At 41.1% G+C, this 19,384-nt stretch overlaps 1 protein-coding gene and 1 long non-coding RNA gene across 5 annotated transcripts in view; one reads left to right on the top strand and one right to left on the bottom strand.

Annotated features, from left to right (window-relative positions):
• Nucleotides 1–19,384, top strand: part of LOC133954866 (transcription factor SOX-6-like) — a 101,021-nt gene that overhangs the window by 33,130 nt on the left and 48,507 nt on the right. For 3 of the 4 annotated variants that reach the window (XM_062389403.1, XM_062389402.1, XM_062389400.1), the window contains exons 3-4: nucleotides 3,265–3,481; nucleotides 5,856–6,066. In XM_062389403.1, the coding sequence (XP_062245387.1) occupies nucleotides 3,266–3,481; nucleotides 5,856–6,066 (427 nt within the window). In that variant the 5' untranslated portion in view covers nucleotide 3,265. Of the gene's footprint in view, nucleotides 1–2,954; nucleotides 3,482–5,855; nucleotides 6,067–19,384 lie in introns of those variants that run through there. The other variant, XM_062389401.1, reaches the window with a different exon arrangement.
• LOC133954869 (uncharacterized) lies at nucleotides 3,299–7,346 on the bottom strand. The gene is made up of 4 exons (XR_009920834.1): nucleotides 7,212–7,346; nucleotides 5,895–6,020; nucleotides 4,296–4,359; nucleotides 3,299–3,418 (listed from the first exon to the last, which is right to left on the bottom strand). It is a non-coding gene; the product is annotated as an uncharacterized LOC133954869 (long non-coding RNA).

Genomic DNA, 19,384 nt, shown 5'->3' with positions numbered 1-19,384 from the left:
ACTCCACATTTCAGTAGTAACAGTCTTTTAACTGTTTAATACCACATCTCTCATTAGGATTAATGACAATCTGTAGAGAAATTCTCCTTTAGCAACTTGAATTATCAAACCGCTGAGGATGCTGGATTAGAATAATTTCAGCCATTCCTTCAGGTTATAATCTTGAATCTAAAACCAGGATTGTTAATCCTACAAAAGATAACAAGAGCAGGCTACTCTTTAGAAAATAGACCCCTGGCCATCCGCCCTCTCATTAAAGCTAAGCCCCCAAAACACAGGAACGCTCACTACCTGAAAACTGCTCAGTCTGGTACAGTTTCTCCATTCAAAACAGCCGCCAGCTATATCTGGAAACATCACTGACAAGACTGAACTAAAAGACTAATATATGTGGTGAATACATCAAAACAAGGAGCTGAAAGAAGCTAAAAAGTTCCAGAGAGCTGAGAGAAAAGCTACATATATCAACTGTTGTCAATTTAGAATTTAAAGATGCCGCGTTAAAAAAATGCATTCATGAGTCCAAGATGTTGTTTTGTGGCCTTTATTATTATTTCAACTGAAAGCAAAATGTGACGGCCAACAGAACCTAGCCCTACTCCTGTCTATGACTAAAACCAGTCAAACAATTTGAACAGGTGAACAAGAAAATACACACTCCCTTGTCCCCCTAATCCTAACCCCCCTTACCATCTGAGGCTTAAATAACAAAATACAAACAAAAGCTACAGATCAACTTTGGCTGCTTAATATAGTCAGGTTCTTCTTATTTGCAGTTTATTGCTTAAAGCAGAGTTAAGCTTGTGCTCACCTCCTTGGCAAACGACAATCTACGGGAGAAAGTTACGTAGTTATATTAGTGTTCTATTAATGGTTCTGCAGCATCTTCAGGTCAGAGGGGCGCAAGTCTCAGCTTTCATGCCCTGACACTGGCCACCCCTGATTTAAGCTGCAGAGCAGAGTCAGTGGGAGCTGCATTCTAACCCAGGTAGTAAAAGACCACATTGCACAGAACCTCGCGACCTCCAGGTGCACTTTAAGAAAAGCCCTCATGTTACATTACTACTTACTTTACACCTGCGCGTATCAGTGGGTACAGCGAGTTTTAGAGAGCACATAGTACTCAACACACACTTTAGATCTAAGCTTCACACAGATGCTTCTCCTTCTTATTCACTCCCTTCTTTATTCTGTCTCTCTGTCGCTCTGTTGTTCACAGATTTTAAACATCTTCTTCACACATTCATTCTCTGTCTCTCAGTCTGCTTGGCTCTGGCTTTTGGTTTCAGGCTGTTATCTCTTTATCAACTCCAAATGTATATTATGTACACCTTTTGCTGCCCCCCCTACACACACACACAAACACACACACACAGACACTTTCACTCTGTGGCCCTGCACTTTCTCTTCAGACATTTGACTGAGGGTCAGATTTATGTTTGAGGGCACTAGCAGGAGGTTGCATATTTCAAAGATAGACACCCTGCCGTTATTTAGTGAGCGCTGAAGTAGCAATCTGTTTTACCTCACAAAAGTTGTTTGTCTGTCTGCACTTGTGTGCGGTTTGTGTTTGTGTGTATGTGGTTGGGGATTTCTTATCCTGTTTTCAGGAAATTAGAGCAAAAACAATTCCTGACAGTCTGACACAGTTTTCATTGGAATTTTCCCCTTCGTCAGTTATAACTGCACTATTTTATGTGGGTGTGTGTGTTCATGACATTGTTTGTGTACGCCTTTGTGTTTGTGTATGATGACTTACAGGGACCAATTAGCTGCGTGAAGACAGAACGTTGAGGGAAACCCTCCAAAGTTGGGCTTGTATTTAGATTTGAATGAAGAACTGACTGGAGAGGAGAGTTTTAGGGGATGACTGTGGTTAATGAAAGTCCTCATAAGTATAGTGCAACAAAGGGAAGTCATTAAAGTAAATGATGTATTAGCCCTAATGACTCCCCCAGGCTGGGGCTCACATTAGGAAAAAAATAAATTTCTTTAGCACAGCATCTGCTTGAGAAGCCTTGATGCTGCTTAGTAGATTATCCCTACGGTCCTGTGTGTGTGCGTGTGTGTGTGTGTGTGTGTGTGTGTGTGTGTGTGTGTGTGTGTGTGTGTGTGTGTGTGTGTGTGTGTGTGTTTTTGTGTGTGTGTGTGTGTGTGTGTTTGAGGAACTTCAAGCTTGCCCTGAGTTAGAATAGATAGCATAAATGCGATATGTATTTTAATCGCTCATGTGAGAGTGAGCTGTTATTACACCTTTAACGTTCATGTCTGCGTTTTAAATGACGCTCTGAAATTAACAGCTGCTTTTTGTGGCCTTAATATTCACTTAACGTGGAAAAAATAGGAAAGCTCTTAGCATTCTAAATGCAGAGTACTCTTTTGGGGAAAGTTGAGTTTTAGATTATAGATCAACAATCTATACAGTACAAGTTATAAATGGCTTATTTACAATGAATGAGCTGCAGCAATAGCAGCAGTCAAGAATACGTCTTTAAACAGCAGACATTAGATGGGCCACTATTTTTGAAGCTTCATATTTATAATAATAATATTTTCATTATTTGAAGAAGTCTCACAGTAAATGAATGTTTATCCTTTCACTCAGTTGTCGACCAGGAGGATACAAATTTCAATTTCAAATTTCAATATGCATCCATTTATAGAAACACAAAAGTAGTTCACCTATAATGAATTCCTCTTCTTGTTTGTTTGGTTTATTGGCAGGTTGCCAACAACGTCAAGGTGCATCACCGCCATTTACTGTGTCTTTTATAAAAATAGCTTTTGATAAATACACATAAGCAAATAGAAGAGCACACCCACCATACATAAAGTATATAAGTATCAATAATAAGTGTTATTGAAGTGAAGTATTAAAGGGATTTAAGTCAGATAACATGCAGAATTCCTTCAACAAACACATGACGACTTGTTTAATCAGCACTATTTATAAAAGCAAATAAGGAATACCCCCCCAAAATACTGTTATTTTTAAAACATTTAGAGACATACATAGATTTATACATACTTAATGAACAAAAATATACTTTCTGAATGGAGAATGGAGCTCATATATCACTTTTGAATCAGTGATCAGTATTCATCACGTTGTAGAATCGTGAAATCAGAAAGCGCAACTGTAGCATTTCAATGGTGACCTAGAATCCTCTTGTCTCCTGTCCGCTTGTCTCCTCTCCTCGAACCACTAATCGCAAACAGTTTTCGGCAACATTTTAAAATTATTTTTACTTTCTTCTGTCATAGAATGATGTCTTCCATGCGAACAACGCCTCCATTTCAACAACAGTCTGAAGAAGAGGAAGTGGCCGGTCAGGACGCGGCCTGGGCCAAACACGAGCGAGAGAGCCCAAAGGAGACGGCATCGCCCTCTTCGCATGACCAAACCCACTCTGACGAGCTGCAGCCAATCAGAGAAAAGAGGACAGATATTGAGTGGGACAACGTTGGGCCTGCTGTGATGGTGAGGAGTGAATTATGCAAAGAGTTGAAAAATTGACCATATTCTATCTTGAGATATGTTCCTATAACTCAAATTTATAACACAAATGTGGTGAGTGTGCAGACACAGTGTGCACACTCAGGGCGCACAGCTCATAAAACACTCATGAAGGAGTACACAGGGTGTACAAATTCTCATGCATAATGATGATGGTGCACTATTGGAGAGCCCCCCCCCCCCCCACACACACACCAGTGCCTCTCTCTGGTCTGTGTGCTGCAGGCAGTGCTGTGGGCAGCCCAGTGAGGGTTCTCCTCCAGAGACTTATACCCCTTAGTTCTTCTCCAGAGCCTGGGTCCGTGTGTGAGACAGAGTGTGTGAGTGTGTGTGCCGAGTAGTAACTTGGCTTCAGGTTCTGTCTGTCCCTAATGGTCGAGGCGTGTTTGACTTTGGCCTTTGAGGAAAGGATAAAGTTCTTAGAGGAAAGTTTCCTCAGGTATCGGTGTTGTGGCAGAACACAGTACTCGGACAAAAATTGTCGTTCACATTCTAAATTTATTTGAATGTGGCCATGATACCAAATTCTACTGGACATAATGATATTTATGTGCTGCTTTGAGGTAATAACTTATTTCCGATCAATCGTAATTAGCGCACAATACGAGCCTATCAAAGAAAATTATTTCAAACTTATTAAGCATCTCTTAATGGTCCGGGTTCAAAGTGACCTTGAGGCAAAAATGTTCCTGAATACGTTGTGAAGGCTCACTCCATTTTCACCACGTTTCTTTTCTTCTTTTCCTTTTTGTTAAGTTATCAAATACTCTTTTCAAACCTGAATATGTCTACTGTCCCTCATGGGCAACCACAGGAGACTGATAGCGTGTAAATAATGGATTCTGAAAAAGAAAATAAGAAAAGGTAGTTTTAGAACCAGAAAAGAAAATAATCAAGTATTGGTTATTTTCTCGGAGCATGAAGCCAGCAGGAGAAAATGGCAGCACCGCATATCGTTAATTTAGAAAGAAATGCAGGATGGGCAACTTTGTGTCAGAAAAGGTGGAGCATTATCCATGTTCTGTTGTGTTTCATACAGACATAATAAATCGACCCAAGCCTTTGAGGTACTTAGAGATATTTTTCCATTTCATATCAGGCATATCGTCTTTACACCCAGGTAAGGGACCAGATCAGGGTTTTGTGCTTTACTCAAGGACAATTTGCAACAGGTTTACCCAAGAACTGTCTGCTGCAGAGAGTGAATGCGTGACCTTTCAGTCTATAAGTCGCGCTGACCCTCACACCTTCCTGAGTGCATCATGTCGCTTGTATAACTCCAGGGTGGCTTTATGGACCTGAAAAGTCACACCTGAACAATCCACGAGTGACACACAATCTCCTAATCCTCATTACAGAGGCATCTTCCGCTTAAAGACAAAGTGCACACCACGGCCTCCTGGAGCCATTTCAAGGGCGTCTTAAGATGTCACTGTTAGCCAAAGCCCCTTGTCTTTGAAACATAAGCCTCCTAAAGTTCTTGGAGATCCCCCCACTCTGTAAGAGGAGGAGAAACCGTCCAGAAATAGCCCTGGTGTTAGAACACCTGTGCTAAAGTGTCTGTTGTGTGGGACAATGTGGTCGTCTACAAGGGCTTTCTGTCTCTGTAAATATATCCTCCTTGTGCCTGTTGCTTAACTCAGCAACAGTGGGACATAAACATGCTGGTCATAAAGCACAAAATAGAAAGTGCCATTCAAATATCTGCTATCAACAAGACTTCAGCTACTGGCTTTGTGTAACTTTCACTGTTACAGGAATGAGTTAGAATTCACTAAAAGTTGAATTACTTCAGATTTACAACTACAGAAAACCTCAGTGATTTTTAACTCCCTCCAGCATAAGTTAGCACTACCTCAGACAACTGTCATCAAATGTGTGTATGTTTTGGGTGGATTTCTGTGTGTTGGAGGCTATAAAATGTAATGCTTCTTTCCGTATAACGTTTTATTATATTTATTTGAATTATTTGAATTAATCTACAAATATCTTTTAACTTTGACCAAACTATGTTTTGTATTTAGTTGTTTTAAGACTTAAGCAGAGAGATAACTTGGAACCTTTAACTGACACAGACACATAACCCTATAGTAAAATAACATATATCGGCCCAGCCCCTTTTAACTTATGCAATCATGTGACAAGACAGGTCTCCTCATGATTGATCTGGTACTGCTGACTTTCTTTTTAATGTCATGCCAGCCAGCTAATGAAAGCACATTTAAGCATGTGCAAAAAGTTAATAACAGGGCTCCCAGAATGCATCAGGTGATGACACACAGAAGTTCAAAAATCAAATGCCTCTAACTTTAAACTCTTGTGTGCTGTTTTTCCCCAGGACAATGAAAGCAATAAAATCTGCTCGGTCTACTCCTACCAGACTAACTCTACCTCTCCACACAAGCCAGAGGAGGGTTCCAGGGATCGCGGGGAGCCCATGATCGGCCTCACGTTTGGGACCCCGGAGCGCCGCAAAGGCAGCCTGGCAGACGTGGTGGACACACTGAAACAGAAGAAGCTTGTGGAGCTGACAAAGACAGAACAAGACGGTAAGGCGATAATTATCTTTGTTTGTGTGTGTGTGTGTGTACTTAGACTTATATATTTTTGAGGACCATTTTGAGCATACACCTTATGGAGTGAAGACGTTTTTGGAAAGTGAGCACACTTTGACTGGTCTTCACTTTCGAGGTTTGGGTTAGAATTAGGGTTAGGTCAGGGTTAAGGTTAGAGATGTAGATGTGATGGTTAAGGATAGGGCAAAGGGCTGGCAAATGCATTATTCTAATTAGTGTCCACACTATTATAGAAGTACAAAAATGTGTGTGTGGTTTTATTGGCAGTGTAAGGAGACAGACTTTTGCACTCATTGTGCACTTTTTTTATTATTAAACCTTCATACTCATACATACAAGACCTGGCTAGACAAATTTTTCGACATGTTCAACACTATAGTCGTCTGAAAACCTCTCATTCCTCAAAAAATGCATGAATTGTAATTTAGTTTAATCTCTCTCTAAAAGGATTTGAGAGAATTTGTTGTATAAAGTTTTACACAATGATATCAATCCAGGGAGGAGCCTTTGATCATTCACCTTACATGTTAGTTTAAAAAATGTATTCCATTATAGAAAAGGGAAAAGTACATGCTTAAACACCTCCATCAGACAGATGGACAGAAGCTGAAAGAAGAAGTTACATTACTCATTCATGGATTGCAGCAGAAATTCAACCTTTAATTCAAGCACCCATTTATATTTTGTATAATTGATTTTACTACATTTAGGTCATTTCGTAATTTACTGCATAAGCTTGTGATTTGTGTAAGAGTCCGATCTGTTCATTCTTCAGTGTCATTTTGTGGTTGTTTCTTGTCGTCTTGTGCAGCTGTTGCAAAATATCTGAAGTGTTAAAGCTAAAATCCATTGAGACGAGAAACGTGCCGGTCGCGATGTCTGAACCAAACAGATAACCAATTAATATATATAACAAAATAAGCTAAAGATATATTTTAACCTTATAATAACTCTCAATAAGCTCTATCCGTGGCACATTGTCTATTTTAACAGAGACAGTGGTGCTGTGAATAGAAAAGGACTCGCAGGCTTTTGAAACAGCTTATTTCCTCATATCTGATCGACAGGATGTTGCTCGTCTACCCCTCGCTCACACGTAGAGCAAAAAGCAACCTTACCTGTATTTTGTTTTCCCTTTCCGAGCACATCCTCTCCAGAGGATCTTTGAACATCTAAAATTACAACTGACAGATCCCTCGCTCGTTAGATCACAATATCAATCAGTGAAAACACCGGTTTCCCTTTCTCCTCTGCTCGTCTGATCTGCACCACTAACACAGAAAAGCACTGGAGCCTCTCAGCATGCCTCAGCTTGCCCCTTCCCACCCCACAGCAAGCCAGATCTAAAACCATCTAACACCCCTCTTTACTGTTTGGTGCACATAGTAATCGTGATGATATCAGAGGAGCGCTTGATCTCTCTCATTTAGAGGTTTTACTTTGTTATTGATACAGTAAAGTGGGCCAGAATGGAACAGCCAGAGGCGTACTACAGTACACAGTGTCTTTAGTTGAAAGATAGGTAGCTTCGCTTCTTATCTACTGTGCGGAAAATGGTTTGAAAGGAAAAACCTGTGCGTGTGTGTGAGTGTGTTCAAAAGTCCTGTGACATCTGCCCGTCAAATCAAAGGAGATGTGAGTGAAGGAACATGCAACTTTGAGTGCATGTCTTGTTTTTTTTTCCTTTTTCCATTATCCATTGCTTAAGTTTCTGCTTTCACATTCGACCGGGCAGGTTGGACCCTGCTGAGCTCGTGCCTCTCTCAGTCAGCAAAATACATCAGAACAATGTTTTTCTCATCACTGTAAAAAGGAACAAAACTACCTTCAGGCTTCTCAGGAGTTTCTTTATTTTCATATAAATGTCAGATATTGTCAATGGGATAAATATAATTTGCAAAATTTGCATTTAAAATTGTTTGTGGATGGTCACCTCCTCTCCTGTTAGTTGCAGCTATGATCTGAAATTCCAAGAATTCTTTATCTAGGATCTGGGGCATTAACTTCTGTGTAAACAGTGATACATTTGAAACTCTGAAAAAGTGTTGGAGAAACACTGCGACAAGCGATGCATTTTATTTTTCTCAATTACATTTCTATTAGATTTCTAGCTTTCGAATGCTTTAGCAGTTTTGAAAGATGACGTGATATTATCTGTGTGGCGCAAGTTAAGGATGCATGTCTCTACATTTAGAAAACAAAAGCATGGAGTTGAATTCGAGGTGCCCTTATTCCTGATTTTTCACACTGCTTATGACTTCATCATAAATAAACAAAATAAAAGATGTAAACAATATAAAAATAACATTTAAAACAATTGATAGAGTTGGGGTGTCTTAAACAACTTTAATTGTGCATAAAAGCCAACAGATCAGCAGTGGATTTTACACACACGGTGCCTCAGCAGCACCGCAACACAGCAAAATGGTTCCCATCTCCTGTGCAGTTTCCCTCCGTTATGGGGCTAAAAAGCAGAGCAGGAACAAATAAATCGAGTTTGGCTCTTCCTTTGCTAATTAGCGGAGCTGCTATCCCCGAGGACTAACAAGTGGCATTGATCACGCTGCAAACACTTAGCTAAGACAAAAACAAACGAGATAAACATGTGCAATACTACCAGGCGCACTCATTCATACGGCGTCAGCGGGAATAATAACTCTGTCTCCGGGCCTTGTAAATACTCTGGTGAATGGCTGTGATCCTTGAGGACGCATTGTAAAAGTGTCTTTCATGTGGTGATGTGCCAATGCATTTCATTTTGAGCCTAATGTAGCCCCACGTATGGAGACTGACAGGTGCCCCCGCGTCTTTTCCTAATGAGTTGAATTGAAATGGGAGGAGATGATCAATAGATGGCTGAGGCTGAATGCTTTATTAAGGGAGTTCTTCAGCAGTAAACAGTTGCATTCAAAATGGACGGCAATGAAGCCCCACACCCTTTGGTTCTCATTTGTTAATTTGTTTGACGAATGCTTCTTCATTTAATCTCAGCTGTCTCTCCTTCACTGTATTGTTGTCTTTTTAAATTTTGTTTGTCTCCACATGATGGGATTACTGTTACTTTTTTCCCCCTTTTTCTGTATCTATCCTTCAACTCCTGAAGCCTTTTCAAATCACTTTTTTGAACATGTTTAGAATCCCTCTTCATCAGGCAACCCTGCATGAATCCTGATTTAAAGCTTTGTTTTGAGGTAATGGTAAAGGTGAAGCATTTTAAATTCGTAAGCTCTTAGATTTTATTTGTTTTGTAGAACGAATGAAATGCACACAGGAGTGCAAGGCCAATCTGGTAAATAGGCTTATATACTGATTGCTGGTGTGTCACAGATGAGAGATTGTGTTGTGTTTCAAGCGCTGCCTGGCAGAGAGCTCCACAGGTTGATTCAGCATTTGTTCCAGGTCGTCTTTTTCTGACACTTAAAACAGGGTTTTGATCTGAATCCTCTTGCAGTATGACCAGATTTGATCATCTGCACTCAAACAGCAAGCACATAAAAGCCTGAACAATGCCGACCCTCGCTTTGTGCACCGCCTCCTGCTGGAAAAGGTCCAGTCAGCTGAGATCTCCCAGGTTAGATTGGCTGCATGATCAAATGGAACAGACCCTATTACCCACTGAGCGCTCACTTAGCCTAACATGGCTGACCCCTCCGTGCACTATAGCCAGGAGCTAAAGTGTGGATGATGTCGCTTTTAGCCTTTGTGCCGTGCTCACCCCCTGTTGGCACACTGTAGGCTGTCCACTGCTCAGAGGAGCCGTAAGTGCCTGCGACAGTTCTAATGAATAGATACGGCCTTGCTTTGCAACCATTTTTTATTTATTTTTCCACCTAACTGCCGCTTCATTTTTTAAAACTACCTAGAACTCTTTAAGATTGTGTCAAATTGCTGCAAATTGCCTTTTTTTCACCTGGACTTTCACAACATACAAGCCAAGAGGGTGAAGGTCCACTGTTTTCTTGACAATTTAGCATTTTCTTTGAGTTGTGTGTGCATTGTGTGGCGGTTACAAGGGCTTGCTGCATACAAAAGGTTTCCTCTATACTGTTGAAGCACTTAAACTGGTAGACTGCTTACTGAATAAAATGTTCAAGGCCGGGAGGAGAAGAAAGAATGTGGGCCCCGGACATGCTGTTGAATAGAGATGCTCTTCTACATGTAGGTGAACGTCTGGACTAAACAGAGAAATGAACCAAACAACAATGTTTCACACATAAGCAAAAGCATTATTACATTTGAACCTAACATACGTTTCTTTGACCTTATATATATATATATGTTATATAACAATGTTCCTTTCTGTCTATGTATAGTATATATATAATTTAAATATATATGTATACTGTTAACAGCCCCCTGCTAATGCCGCAGCGCCCTCATGCCAACTAAGTCAGCCATCTAATGTGCCCAGAGCAGCTCTGGCTCTGTCTAAACCCTGCTTCCACCAGGGCTCCTATAAATTACTGTACAATTCATGTGTTTCATTTGAAAGTGAGATTGGGCTTGATGACCACCACACTGTAGTGCTTTTGTGGAAATACAAAACAGACACCTGTGTGACTAATTTGTGAATTTGTTTGAAGTTGTTAAATGAGAGCTGAGTTAAAGTCTTTGCAAGCCGAGTTCTTTTTTCTGCACGTTCAAATATATATAGAACCTCACTCTTCCTCTGCATTTTTCGCATTCTGTCCGAGGTGTTTCCAGAGAGGTGTTTGAGCACTCTGAGCCAGACATAGAACCAGTATACCTTATCTGCCAGCTAATGTTCAAGATCAGCTGGATCAAAGGACTTTTTAATGTGCAGTCTAAGAAACGGCCTCTCAGGATTGGATGGACCTAATATTTCCTTTTGTGTGACAGGATCAAAAAATCGTCCTCACTGCTTCACTCCTTATCTTCTCCTATACTTAGAAATTTCTGAATAATAAAACGCATCAGACCCAGTGTGCAAGGTTCCTACGCGTGGCAACGCAACGGAAAAAAAATGAGAAAACCCCTCAAGGGCATAGCCTTCATCTTCAAGTTCTAAAAAATCACAAGAACAACACATATCAGCCTTTTTCAGCAGGGGTTCAAATGAGTAAAAGTGACATGAATGAGTTCTCAAAGTCAGGCGGGGTACTACTCATAGACTGAAAGGAACATTGCTCTCATGTCGATACATTTTTTTAGAACAATGACAATGTTGAAAGGGAGTCTGATACTGTTGGACAGTTACCCATCAGTCTGAATGCACAGCAGTGGGAGATTTGAACTACATCATTTGTATGTATTTGTTACAGATATCCAAACAACAAAAGGGAATCCTTACCCTCGGTATTCATATTAACTCAAACCAATGATATCATTTTAGACTAGTGAGCACCGCCAGCTGCCCCTCCCATCATATGGAAACGGGCGACATCACAGCTTCCAGTCTGGCATTAGTGGCAAGATGATGATGCATTCTACAATCCAACAAACCCAGCTTTCTTTTCATAAGTCATCACGACTTAAATCAATGATTTTTTGGACGAAACTTGAGCTCATAATAGCTCATAATTAGGTGTAAAACACAAAATCTTTTCCATGGTTCCGCTGTACTTCCCCACATTCTTTCCTTCCCCAAATGCCGGCCTCAGTTTTTTAAAAAATGATTAAAGGCCGTGAAAATCAGGCCGCACAAAACAGTTCTTCACGAAATAAGATTTTTTTTTTTTGTTTTGCGAGAGAGCTATATTTGTGTGTGTACTTGTGAACGGCTTGGTTGAAAAAAAAAAGGCGTCACAAATTCACTAATTGGAATTCAGCAATATTTTAATCAAAATCCAACCACGGTTGAAGATCTCATGGGAAAATGCGCTCACGGTCCCGATGGATTAGATTGCCTCGGATTCAAACTCTTGGAGAAACAAAAACTTCAGGATGTGTTTTAAAGAAATATGGGCTTTCGAAAGCTTGTATTTTATATAGAGCTTTTGTGTCTGAATTTAACAGATTAATGACACTGATTAATAATGCATTCCTGGCATAATCCATATACAGCAATGGGAAACATTTGAATGGTTGTATTTATCCACACTTCTTCTGCCTTGAGACCTGTTACACAGCTGTTTGTGCAGCTACAGTTTTATGAGCCTTGTCCTTTCACTGTGTGTTCAAGCCTGACTTCTTGTCCAGTTCGGAGGAGTCTGCACTGTGTCTTGACTTCAGGACGGGCCAGAGCTGGGCTCCCAATCACCCATATAATGGCTTCCCCAGCTGGAAGAGGGGGTCAGAGGGAGGCCAAGCTTTCCTCTAACCCTTGTCGCTCTGTGACAATAGAGACTTTCTGCCAGGCTTCGCTTTGTTCTCTCGCTGCTGAGAGCCTGTTTCAACATCTCTGCTGTTGCTGCCACTCAAGCTGTGGCAAGTATGCGCTCTCTCTCTCTCTCTCTCTCTCTCTCTCTCGCGCTCTCTCTCGAGGAGGGGGCCGTTGTTGGTGTACAGACTCTGAGGGACGTGCAAACGTGTGCATCCTCGAGCATGTGCTCTAAGAGTTAATCAATGCTCCACCTGGAATGTAACATTGCATTAGATTCCCTTTTCTTTATAGAAGAACAAAAACAGAACCAATTAGCAGCTCAGCTGGCAGCCCGGGCCTGTCAGTAACACAGTTTGAAGGGTAAATCATCTGCAGGCCGTTTCACCTGAGCTGCAGATGAGGCTATAGTGCATGACAGAACCTCGGACTTCCATGTGGCCTGTGAGCCCTGTATGCCTGACCTGTGTTTGTGAGTGTGTGTGTGTGTGCATGTGAGGGCTTATGGATACATACACTCAGGTGGAAGTAGTTGTGATGACAGCTTAACAGGCGAGTTGGGTTGGCCCCCAGAGTTAAGCTCATTGGCTAATTAACAAGGTCTTGGCTCTGGCACTATGTTTGCCGTCCTCTATGGGATTGGCAGCTTGAGCTGTGATTGTGTGCAGGCAGAGACTTTGTCTGTGTGTGTGCGTATGTGTGTATGTGTGTGCGCGTGGGCATAAAGATCAGCATTATTGAACAAAGTCCCGTCAAAACTTGTTGTGATATATTGTGTGTGAGTGCCTGTATTTTCTCCCAAACGTAAACTTTTCTTTAATCTTGAGCTCTAATCTCCTTTTATACGTCCTGTAGCTGCATGTGGTGGTCAGTGCTGCTCCTCGGCTTTGCCAACAGGCCAACTCCCCCTGGACGTCTTGAGGTTGGTTTCAATCTCTTCCACTGTAATTGATAGGGATCTCTTAACTAATGATCAGCCACAACCTCTGGGTCTTGACTACAAATACAGTCAGTGGGATATACCTCTCCTGCTCAGCTTGGCTGCAGGCCAGCCAGCATGTGGTACTGGCGCATGCAATGTGGTTTGCTGGAGCAGTTTTGAATGTGGTCCAAAAGAATCAGATTAAATTGTGATTTTATCAAGTCCTGCCCTTTTTTATTTTTTTGAACTGGGATTTCAGTAAAGAGACAAATTGTTCACCTGATCATTTTTCATCTGGCAAAGAAAACCAAGATACAGGCATGATATAAAAAAGTACTGTCTGTGTCACAGCCGAGATGGATCATGTTTGAAGCCAGTGGAGCGTGTTTGACTTGTCAAAGATATGAACTGAAATCTGCTGAAAAACAAACTGTGAGGAAATCTGTCTGTTTCCAACAGATCGTCACACGCATGTCTTTAATACACAGTATACTACATCTCCAGTCAACTCCAAATCTATTCTTATGAACCTTTTTTTAGTCAGACAAAATCCTGCTTATATAAGGTGTGTTAAACTTGATATTTCAATAATAAAAATATTATAATTTATAATAGATAAAAAGACATACAAAATTAAAAAACATTCATGCAGCACAGGCACAATTTCTCTAATATTGACTTAACTGCAGGCAGAATTTGTTTCTGGTCACATGAAAACATAGCAAATGTGAGCAGGTGGAAATAGAACATTTATGTGAATTATTTTTTAAATATGAGTATTATTCCAAGAAAATATATTTATATCTACTTATCTCAATCTAAAGTCTTAATACAAGACCGCAAGTTTTTGCTTTACAGATTTTTCAATCTGCACAGATTATTTTTCCTATACGGACGTGTCCATGGCATCAGGAGTGGGACAGAGGGGATCCACTTGCCTTTTCCCCTCTCTGGTCAGCTGTGGAGCAGAAGCCCCCCCCCCCCCCCCCCCCCCCACACCTCCACTGATCCCCCTCACATCTCTCTTCTGCGACCCAAACCACAGACCCCCCCATCCCAACACTGGATCCCCCGGGGGCGCGAACCAAAACAACGCTTCTATTGTGTCTGAACCACACATAGTGCTGTGTGGACTTAGGTGTGTATGTCTCTGTCCATGTGTGTGTCTGTGTGTGTGTGTGTGTGTGTGTCTGTGTGTGTGTGTGTGTGTGTGTGCTAAGTAGGTAGGGTTTCGTATATCATGCCTAAAGTGGAACCAGAAGCTTGGGTCTTGAACTGGATTTTTGGAAGTGTACGTTTGACAAAGAAGCAATTTTGAAGCAATTTGCGAGTGTGTTTAGATTCAAGTTTGTTTCATTAAATCTAAAAATTATACAGAATGTTAGAGTGCAGAAATCTCAATCTACACCAACGTCTTTATCATTAAAAAAGATTTTCCAATGTGTGATGTTAAACTTACTGTCTTTGTGAAGAAAATATACGAAGGATTTTTAGAGAAAAAGACAAATTCTATTCATAAACACACTATTTACATTAATCATATTCTCACAAAGGGGAAATGATTAACCTAGAAAATTACAAGAAATAGACAAAAATACGAGAGTGTATTCAATTATTTTCAGTGAATAGATGTTTTACCTTACATTTAATTAAATCCAAAGTGAACTGACCTTGTTGCAGTTGGGGTGTATCACATGCCCAAGCTACAGAAGGTTTTTTTAAAGCTCGTCAGTCACTTTCACTTACTTGATTGTTCTCAACCTCTGGCACAAAGAACTCGGGCTGAAAATCTGGAAAATATCTGAAAAATGTCTGGGCTTGTATTGGTTGTGAAAATAAATCAGCCAGTAGACTGATTTGTTGGAGTGCAATCTTAGTTAGTTAGACCACCCGCATCAGGCCTTTAAAAGTCCTTTTGTTACCCTTATTGTCGTTTATTTAAACTCTGTGCCTCTTTGCATCCCTTAGTGGACAAACCTCCACGCTGTGGTTTCCTATAAGGCTGCAGTGTTGGTTGATGCCAGCGCTGTAACGCAGCACAGGCCCAACCTCACCGGCTGCACAACAGAGATCAGCAGTCAGGCTTTTCTAGCATTAAACTCACACATTGAGTAGGAACACTGTCCTTTGTCTAATTCAGGGCTGCAGTTTTCTGACCTTACGCCTTTGACACTGCCAGGAGTGAGTACTGTGAGAGTATTTTTAACCCGGGCGGCCCTCAGTGGGAATTAAAGCCCTGGCCAAGTAATATTGATGCCTGATTTAATTCTCTAAGCTGCAGGCTAAGTCAAATATAGTAATTACATTTTGTAAATGTTAAAGGGCAAATGCAAGAGCTGCAGTTTTATGCAAAGTAGAATGTAAACCTGAAAATGGTTACAAGGACAGTTCACCTAAAAAATTTAAATTAACTCATTATCTACTCACTAAATGTCAGCTGTGATCCGCCCCACAGAGGCTGCTTCTGCATCACAGGTTCAGTAAATTGAAATATGCCATTCTTGGTTTGGGGAACTTGTTATATCATTGTTTCCCCTGTAGACCAACAAATGAATCAATATATTGAAAACACAATTAGAAGTTAACTTTGCTGTAGCCCCTCAGTTTACATCTCGTACGTCTTACATCAGGGTTTTGTTGCACCAGTTTGGAGTTAACAGTGGGTCATTTTCTTTTTTTTAAGTCAACTGGCATGAAAAAGCCAGCTTAATGACGAAATGCAAACATGTGGTTCCTACAGGTGGTCCACTCCGTCTGACTGGGCATAATGCTGGGCCTCGAATGCAAACAGATGACTGTGTGTGTGTGAGTGTGTGTGTTGTGTTGATGTATAAAAAGAGGGTTACGCAGGGCTACTATCTGTCGGAACCCCCCCCCCCCCACACCACACACACACACACACACACACACACACCCAGTAGGGCCTGGCTGATTTCTCAGACCATGTTCTGCGACAAGAGAGTCTCGGTGTCATCTGACAGATGAAAATAGTGTGTGTGAAATGCACACCGTGCTAACACACAGCCAGGCTAACCACTCTGCAGTTTAATGGTTTTACAACACTGAGTTAGCAGTGCAAGGTGTGTGTGTGTGTCATACCGATGTGTGTGTGTGAAGGTGTGTGTTATAAAAACCCCCTCTGTGACATTAAACGCGTCAGCATTGGAGTGCCGTTCTTTAATCAGTTTGTGAGGTGTGCATGTATATTCTTTAGAGTGCAACAGGGCTCTCACATCAGCGTGTGTGTTTGTGTGTGTTGTGTGTATGTGTGTGTTTTCTCCTCCTGGCTGGCCTGTCTTCTCATGTTTGGACATATGTTGAGTTTTATTTCACTGAGACATCAATCCTGCCGGCCAGCTGTTGGGACAGCTGCTCTCTCGCTCTGTTCCTCTCCTTCACTCCTTTGCTCTCACTTTATTCTCTGAATCGTATTATTTATCTTTCTTCCACTCTCTATCCTGTTCCTCCTTCTTTCTTTCCTCTCTGTCTGTTGCTGTGGGGTTTGCAGCTGAAGTCACACTGCTGACATAAATTTGGAAGTGCAAAGTGTTGCTGTCAGCTTCCATTTACACACCTTCAGTAGCAAAGACGAAATGTTCTTTTTCAGGCGCGCGTGTGTTACGCAAACATCAGGCAGCCACTAGAACATTGGCCTTTGTTATTTTTAACATTAAATAATTTTTCAGATTCATTTTGTTTTTTCTCTTTACCTTGGCGTTCGGCTGCGGACCGGAGAGTTCCTGAGCTCTGGCATAGCACACTGTGTGTGTCTGGGAGAGAGAGAGAGTGAAAGAGACACCATGTTTCCATTCAAATGTCAAGTGAATTATATGGAAATAATTGAAACATCATGAAATATAAAACAGATAAAACAGACGTACACTGGGGTCTTGAGTGTTAAACTACCGAATGTCAGACAACTACCTCTCACAGGAATTGTTTTTGTTCTTTGTTGAATTTCAATGAATAAATTCAAACACAGAAAAATGTATAAGCCAATCACCACTGGAGATTTTCCTGTCATTAGATGTACGTGATGACATTTTCAGAAACTCTTCAGCTGCGCCAACAAATGAAAACCTGAATTATACCATCACACACCAAGTGTTATCCACCATAAACCAATAGCATGGAAAGTGTGTTGTAATGCAAAAGCCATTGTAAATAAAGATGATAAGTCAAAGGGATACTTAAGTCTTTGGGTCTTTACGTCTAACTGCCTTAACTCCTATTCCTGGTACTTTGTTCTGTTAAGAAACAAATGTTTGCCTCACAAACATGTGGTAGATAAAGATTATGCTCACATAGTAAATCGATAAAACATCCTGCAATTTGAATTTCCTCACTTTCAGATCCGGAATTGATTTTGAATCAAATTTGGGATTAATGACACTGATGCTTGTGGCCGGTATTTAGAGTCATCAGCCAAACCGAAGAAGTAGTGGAAAGCCCAAACAGATCTAAGATTTGTTTCAAACTCAGGTGCTTTAAAGGGGCCATAGTTTAACAGAGGGGCCGGTTATACGTCCAACATCCATGCGTAATTTCTGATTCATTCATTGTCCTTGTTTGCTGTTACTACTATGCCAAGACACACATCATTGAATGTATGTGTTCAAGCACACAGTTTTCTTGAAAAAATCCTATATTGTTATACTTATTGTTAGTATTGTTAGTAAGTGACTAGTTTATACCCAAAATAATGTAAAGATTGGGAAACCCTAACCCTAACCCTTGTGCCATAACATTAACCCTGTTACCAGTAGAGCCTACGTTATGGCTAGAAATGCTTACGGTAATCAAATTACAGTTTACTACATACACACTTACTCTTCTGAAGCTTTGGTCGACTTTGCTCGTTTTACTTAAATTTCATTAGAATCTTTTTTACACATGGAAACAGTGAAAGTGAAAGAAACACGAGACTCAATCTGAGTGAAAGCCTGTGGCACACTGTTGTTCTTGGCAGTGCCTCTTTTGGAGTGTCGATGCTTGTCTACCATACACACACACACACACACACACACACACACACACACACACACACACACACACACACACACACACACACACACATAAATACACACTAAGTTGCCTTTGGCTCATGTAAAACACCCAAAACACTGTCTCTTGGCAGCTTGGCATAAGGACAGGTGATAAAACTGTGTTTACACCAAACACTCTCACTTTCTACCACTGTGCTGATTTACTCAGACTCTGCGCCTTTCACCACTTGTTATCTCCTTCATCTTCCGTCTGTATCTCCTCTCTGTCTTCCCCTGCTAGAGTTCAAACCATCACTACCATGACAAACAGAGATAAAGGGTTAGGGAAAAACCTTCATCTCCAATATTCGCGGTGGCAAATAAATCAGGGAATTGTAGAGTTTTTCCCACCAGTAGTTTAGAGCATTAGACATAAATCGATATATTATCAGTATCCATTGGTTTATTAGTGTTTCAGGGGATTTCAAATGTTCTACCAGCGCTTAGAAAACTGGATGAAAACAAGGGATGAAACGAGCATCTTGACCACATCACTCCTCAGCTCACCTACCACATCGTTTTCTTTCCACTTCCTTTCTTTCATCCACCCCTCCTTCACTCCTCAGCTGCCTCCTCCCCTCCTCTCCCCGCTCTTTTTTCAACTCATCCGTCTTCTACATTTCTCCACTTGATAAAGGAGCTGGTGCACGGACAGGGAGGAATTTTTATCCAACCTCCAATCTAAACAGCACTTGATCCCTGACTCGGCCGCAGGGACAAATAGAGAGCCATCTAGGGTAAAACATCTCCTGCTCATCCTCTCTCATCCCTCTCTTCTTCGCATCTTCCTTTTACCCCCTTCCCATTTACATCTTACCCCTCCCATCCCCCCACTGTCTCCTCGTCTGATCTGTTTATTGGTATGGGGGGTATAAATTGTGCATCAGCGTACACACACGGTTGGCCGATGCAGATGTATCCTGAAGTTACAGGTTGTGTTTCCCTGTCTAAGTGCTCCCATAAATTGTGCACCCTAATTTAGTTTTATTCAAGGCTCTGTGAATAAGCATACTTGAGGTCTTCTGATGAGAAAAAAGCCTCTCA

Source organism: Platichthys flesus, chromosome 6 (assembly GCF_949316205.1).
Source record: "Platichthys flesus chromosome 6, fPlaFle2.1, whole genome shotgun sequence".
Classification (NCBI taxonomy): Eukaryota; Metazoa; Chordata; class Actinopteri; order Pleuronectiformes; family Pleuronectidae; genus Platichthys; species Platichthys flesus.
The sequence above is the reverse complement of the archived record's forward strand: the minus strand, read 5'-3'. Positions and strand labels throughout refer to the sequence as shown.